This window comes from Vipera berus (genome assembly GCF_964194415.1).
Source record: "Vipera berus genome assembly, chromosome: W".
Classification (NCBI taxonomy): Eukaryota; Metazoa; Chordata; class Lepidosauria; order Squamata; family Viperidae; genus Vipera; species Vipera berus.
Window position 1 is genome coordinate 64,626,512 of NC_138210.1, and position 6,725 is coordinate 64,633,236.

The 6,725-nt window shown below is 40.9% G+C and overlaps 1 protein-coding gene across 1 annotated transcript; it reads right to left on the bottom strand.

The window, feature by feature from the left end:
- Nucleotides 1-621: 621 nt before the first annotated feature.
- On the bottom strand, nt 622-5,309 carry LOC308676121 (C-type lectin BpLec-like; the record flags this gene model as incomplete). Its single annotated transcript, XM_081341857.1, has 6 exons — nt 622-717; nt 2,101-2,215; nt 2,566-2,637; nt 3,760-3,900; nt 4,051-4,142; nt 5,243-5,309. The coding sequence occupies 6 exons, from the start codon at nt 5,307-5,309 to the stop codon at nt 650-652; spliced, it is 555 nt and encodes a 184-aa protein (XP_081197983.1). The 3' UTR covers nt 622-649.
- Nucleotides 5,310-6,725: the final 1,416 nt, after the last annotated feature.

Consider the following 6,725-nt stretch of genomic DNA (forward strand, 5'->3'; position numbering starts at 1 on the left):
ACATAGAGAATTTATTCATATTTTATTTCCATTGATAAAAGTCAGAACAGGGTGCCACCTTAAGAATATATGTAGGCAAAAATACCAGGCAATGGAGGCAAAAGGGGACATCTACAAGGAAGCTATACAAGTCAAGATGGCAGCCATAATTTTTTGCTCAAAAGGATGCACGAAAAAAAGGGGTTTGGTGCTTCAGTTTCAGTCATGGCTGCCATCTTGATGTTTTTGCCCCCCTGCTGCTATGATGCCCCTGGGGGCCACCATGTGTTTTCTCCTCTCTCTTCCATTCATTCCTTTTATTCCTTTCTCCTGAAACACTGGGCTGAAACCTTTGGATTTGATGCAGCCAATAGAACTGCTTCCGTCCCACCCAGCCCTACCAAATGTTGCCATCCCCTGTTCTTGAATGACAAAATATTCCCAGAAACTTTGTATTATATATCTGATACAGAGAATTTATTCATATTTTATTTCCATTGAGAAAAGTCAGAACAGGGTAATGGTGATGTTGTCTATGCTAGGAGGAAATGTTGGCTAGGAAGGGAGAAGATCTGATCAGATCCAGTAAAATCAACAGGGTGTTGACCAAATTTGCAGGTATTTTGCAGTCGGTTCTGGTTGCATCCCAGTTACTTTCATCCAGATAGCTCTACAGCTGGTACTTACAGATGTAACCATTTTGATTGGTACACGTCCCATCATTCCACAATTTAAAATCTAAAATGCAAAAAAAATAAGACAGAACTTAATTCTAATTCCTTCAATAGCGGTCTGGAAAATATTGTCATTCTTTATATTACATGGAAGTTTTACACTGGACCCAATGGAATTTCCCACGAAAAGCAAAACAAATGTTGACTCTAGGAGAATAAATGGAGAACTGAACACAGCTCTTGATATTCTGCCCTCCCCTGCTCCCAAGAAAATTTATTTTTATTTTAATTTTAATTCCATTTATATCCCGCCCTTCTCCGAAGACTCAGGGCGGCTTACAAGCTTAGCAGTAGCCTTCATTCTATGTATATGCCTGCTTGTTTACAATGAATTTTCATTGTAAAAGTAAACTTCATTCATTTCATTGCAAAAGAGACCTAGGGTTTGGGAAAAAGGAGAGGAGGGGAGGGGAGGAGAGGGGGAGGAGAAGGAGAGGAGAGGACAGGGGGGAGGAGGAGAGGAGAGGAGAGGAGGAGGGGAGGGAAAGAGGGGAGGAGGGGAGGACAGGACAGGGGAGGGGAGGGGAGGAGGGGAGAAGAGGAGTAAAAGAGGGGAGGGGTAGGGAGGGGAGGGAAGGAGGAGGAGAGGACAGGGGGAGGGAAGTCAGAGATGTAGGCTCTGACCTTAATTGCCCATGATTACTAAACTATACAAAGAAATTTCCTGAAGTAGATATAGAATGTGGAGGGTATTAACTATGGATATACAAATGAATGCATAAATTGGTGAAAGTAAGTAACAGCGGAGCCTTCTGTTGTAATGGCAAACTTCCTTCTGAATCGTTTTGGCTGAACCAAGTCAGCCAAAAGCACAGCATTTGTCCAAAGTACCTCACCTAATCCAAAGGATTTATGCAAAGACAGGCAAGATCCCAATAAAAATTTGCATGGTAAAAATTACATCCATAACAAATTAATTTACTAATAATGTTCATGCCCTTTCATTATACTTCTGACCTGCTCTGTGAAGTGGCTACCATGCTCTTCCTAACAAGAGAGCCAGCTTTGAACATTCAGTAGAACACAGCACGCTTGTTTGAAAAAGTTTAAGCCATGTTTTTTCCCACCTCAGTACTCCAAAGGTGGTGGAAAATCCACTCTGACACATCTGGTGGATACCGGTTTTGGAAAGACTAAATTATATCTGGAGAATAGTTATCCAGCTTTGCTCTCATGGAAAGCTAACCATTTCTCCCAAAGACTTTTATTTAAAAAAAGAGAGAGAGAGAGAAATTGAGAGTGAGGACATGTTCACTTTTGAATTATGGAAAACTCCATGAAACTTATGGGCTACATTCGTCTCACAGGTTAAACAACAAACCCTTATTTTCATGATGGCCCTGGTCTGAAAACCTGGTGCATCAAGAACCACCAAGTGTTGGCTTACCTGAGAGATATGTCAGCTCCCCACAGTACTCATTCTGTTTAAAGTTGTCTGGCTGGTGTACCATCCAAGCTTTGTAGTTGAAGGTGGATTCATCAGCCCATCTCCATCGCCTTTTCTGTTGCCGGAAGACAGACCACAATCACATGTTAAAAAGATAAGTAACCTCTTGGGATCATAGGCTATACTAATTAGCCAGAAAAGCTGAGTGGTGGGGAGCTTTTAGATACTGGCTACGCTGAAGAAGTTCAAATATACTCCCCAAGTTGTCAAGTGACTTTTTTTTTGTAATGCACATGGAACAAAATAAAAATAGCAAGGCATCATATCATGGCCAATTCATGACAGTGAAACTTTATACATGGTTGCATCTAACATTCAGCTCTATGAAATTATGGACTGCAGAGCTGCATTTTGTTAAATATTTTGGGCTATTACAACCACTCTTCTCCCACTGTTCATATTTACCTTAAAAGTAGAAGTGGAAGGCCGCTTGCAATGAACTTTTGTTATTATACTGTCAGGATGAAGTGGTCCCTCCTTCAGAAAAAAAGGGGGGCAGTGAAATATCTAGCACTTCTATTTGGTCTGAATTTAGAAGCCTTCTTGATATCACTGCAATCAGTGTAGGATGTGGACTATCTGAGGCCCAAAGCTAAAGAGAGCTTGGAGGGGCCCAATGTGAAATAGATGCACCAGAAATGCATCTGAAATCTAAACTGTAACTAAACAGGATCATGGGACAACACAAAACACACAGACACACAGACAGATATCTTTATGTATGTGTGTATGTGTATTTGTGTTGTACACACACGCGCACACACGCACGCACGCACACACCCCTAGACTTTAATAGTAAGGAATGTAAAGTGAAAAATACAAATTATTTTCAAAGGAAGGCATATGCTGATTATCTATTTATCATTTGGCTAGCTTGATCACTCTCATAGATTACAACAGCATACCTTGCAAATAGATATAAATCAGGAAAAATGTGGATAAGAGAAAAAGGGGGAAATAAATCTCTTCATCCCATATCTCATCATATATCTCTGAGGAAATAATAATGCTTCATGATTCAATCTTAATGAGTCGGTATTTTTCCCCTTCTTTTTTTTAAACAACAACAAAAATTATCATTTAAACAATGGCTACACAAGATTTTTAACACCTACAGTACATAGAAAGGGCCTCATAAATTTCCGAAAGCCAAAAAGAACGAATTCTGAAAATTTATTAAGATTGTGCAGTCCTCAAATGTTGCTTATTTAGTTTGCACCTAAATCCAGCACTGACTGCAGTTATTAGCATCAACAAACCATCTCGGGTTCCTTTTGTTGTTGTTGTTAGCTGCGAAGTCATGCCCAACCCATCGCGACCCTATGGACAATGTTCCTCCAGGCCTTCCTGTCCTCTACCATCTTCTGGAGTCCATTTAAGCTCACACCTACTGCTTCAGTGACTCCATCCAGCCACCTCATTCTCTGTCGTCCCCTTCTTCTCTTGCCCTCAACCTTTCCCAACATTAGGCTCTTCTCCAGTGAGTCAATATCTTATTCTCAGCAGGTAGCTCACCCAAAATAACAGAAGTGGGTGTGTAAAAATTACTGCGTAAAGAATGCAGTGGGGAAAAAATGAAATGTAAAACGTCAGACTCACCCTAGAGATATCACGGAGTCCCATCCAGACTTGACTACGTGATTCTTGTTTGTCTTTGACGTATGCAGACACCAGCGAGGACTCTTCGTGGCTGAGGATAGAGGCGAGATGACATCCCGGACCAAAGCTTTGGCACTCAAGCTAGAAACAGAAGCAGGACAAGAAAATGGCACGCCGTGATCATGAGTGGGAGTGTTGCAGACTTTAAACATTCCACATCTCCACTTGTGCAATTTTGGTTTCTCAAGAAACCTTTGACCACACCTGGACTGGTGAAAACACGGTTCTTACCTCAGCAGCATCCCAACTTAGTTTCTCATCGAAATATCCATAGCAGTTCCCCTGTTTCTGCAACCAGTCTCTGGGGCATGACGCAGCCTTGACTGCAAGGAGACAAAATGAGAAAAAACGTGCAGGTAAATGGAATAGTTTCCCGATATTCCCGAATGGGGCATGATGGCTCAGTGGTTAAAGGTGCTGAGCTTGTCAGCTGGAAAGCCGACAGCCCAGGTTTGAGACCCAAGCACTGCGCAACAGGGTGAGCTCCTGTTCCTTCTCCAGCACCTGCCCATCTTGCAGTTCGAAAGCATGCAAATGCAAGTAGATTAATAGGTACCATTTAACAGAGTTCCAAGCATTTTTGGAATATAACCATGCTGGCTACATGACCATGGAAAATGTCTTCGGACAACGCTGCCTCCCTCGGCCAAGAAACGGAGATGAAAACCATGCCTTAGAGTCAGACAAAACTGAATAGGGGAAACCTTTACTCTTTTTTATTTCTGAATGGGATCCCTTCAGTCGGGAGTGGACATGACTGAAAGGGTTGAGGGCTGCATCTCTGCCTTTCAGTTTTTTGCGAGTGGAAGGAGACCATCTGCTAAATTGTCCATGGGCTTCACCAATTATGAAGGTAAGGACTTTTTCTGGTTTGAGGGGATAGGATTTTAAGATGGAGCAAAAGGCCCCAGGGAAACAAAATACTTCCACCTCGTCATTTTAACCTTGAAGCTGGTCCAAAATCTATTTTCCAGACTAATGTCAAGGTATTCTAAGGGGCTGGGAGAATATTAGGCTTTGTTCAAAAGTCCTCCTTGTCCTATGCCCAGCATTAAAATGTTACAAAAATCTCAAATGGACAATCCTAATTGACTAAAACTGTGCCACGCTGGAGTCACTGGGAAAACTGGCAATGTCTGAGGGAAAGAATTACTATTACTATTCCTATCCTTAACATGGAAATTAAATTAAAATATGGAACTTGACAGATCACCCTGCTGAAATTATATATTCATTTTACTAGTGCATCTCAGCAGCACAGTTTCAGAATATTGGGAGCAGCATAGAATCCCATCTGACCTGGATAAGACATAAAAATTCTGACCTGCATATTACATACGAAAATGTCTGAAGACAGAGCTTACTTATCTAAGTTGTTTAATCTGATATATATTCCATATCATGATTAATTTGGGGGACTCACCTCCCAAAAATGGATTGGTGATCAAGATTCCAAGGCAACAGAGGCCGATGTACACGGACAATCCCATCTTCTGGTTGTCTTTTAGGAGAAAAGAGAAGTAGATGTGATACAAAAATTAATAAAGTGGCATTCATATTAGCTTGCTGAGAAAGAAAGCAAATTTTTGAATATCATACTTTAATTCTGATCCTAGTCTACCTGCAAACTTTCTGTTGTGGTTCCTAGCATACAACTCATGAAAAGCTCTATTGTTACTTCAAAAAGACCTCTCCTTATTTCAATGCCGGATCACTGTATGGATAGCAACACTTGCCAAGAATGCCTTCAGCCTCTCACCTTGCGAAGTTCTTCAACTGGAGAGGTTGAGTTGGCAGACGGTTGGACTGGTGGACTCTCACTTTCAGAGAAACCATTAAATAGTCTCCAGATGGCCTGGCATGAAATCAAGATGGACAAATTTCTTCAAGGATTTCCTGGTCCACCCTCTTCTTTTTCCCCTAATTAACAGGAAAGCAAGTAAAGTTCAGATGTAAAGGAAATTGGCTAATATTTCCTTAGGTAAAGAAAGGAATTATCAAAAATCAACCCATTGATTCTACACCCTAGTAAGAAGCAAACACCATGTCTTATTGTTCATTTATGATATTTACTTGATTTCTTTATTTTATTGGTTTTCAGCATCATAGTTTCTAGCCTCACCATACATCAAACATTCTAGCCTATGTTACATCAAATATTAGCACAAACGAGGAAGATTACGTCTTGCAGAAACACCAACCCTTCCCTCAGATTTGCCCTGAGAAAAACACACTAAACTTCTTTTTCTATTTTAAAAGTTTTACAAGGAACATAAAAGCTAACACAAGCTAATGAAAAGCAAAAGAAGCAAAGATAAAAGGAGGAAAGAAGAAAAGAAAAAAAAACAGCGCAGAAAGACTGGACAAAATGAATAGAGAAAAGAAGCTTCCAATTTCTTCTGCAGCAAATATTATATTTGCAGTTTTGACTCTTAATTTATGATTAGGGGAAAAGAGCTCACTTTTTTCTGCAATCTAGTGTTTTCTAATCATGAAAACCACAAATAACAAGTGTATTTTTTTTCCACTTTTACGCCAAAAATGTGTAAGGGATTTCCAGTTCATAAATATAGATATAGATGGTGACTGGACAATATATATTTGGGAAGTGTGTTCATCTAATCACTTCTTGAAATTCTACAGTGGACTGTTGTCTCTTTTTGTAACTTTCTTAGGTGTGTAACATCTACCGTATTTTCCGGCGTATAAGATGACTGGGCGTATAAGGCGACCCCCCCAACTTTTGAGATGATTTTCAAGATTTTTCGTCTTATACGCCGGAAAATCAGCGAGCCTGGGAAAGCACGCCCTCCCCTCTCACTGTGGAGGAAGCAGGGCAGGCTGGCGTCTGGCGGGAGCCGGCAGGGCAGTCCTGCGCATGCGCACGCTCCCCAGCTGTTAAGGAG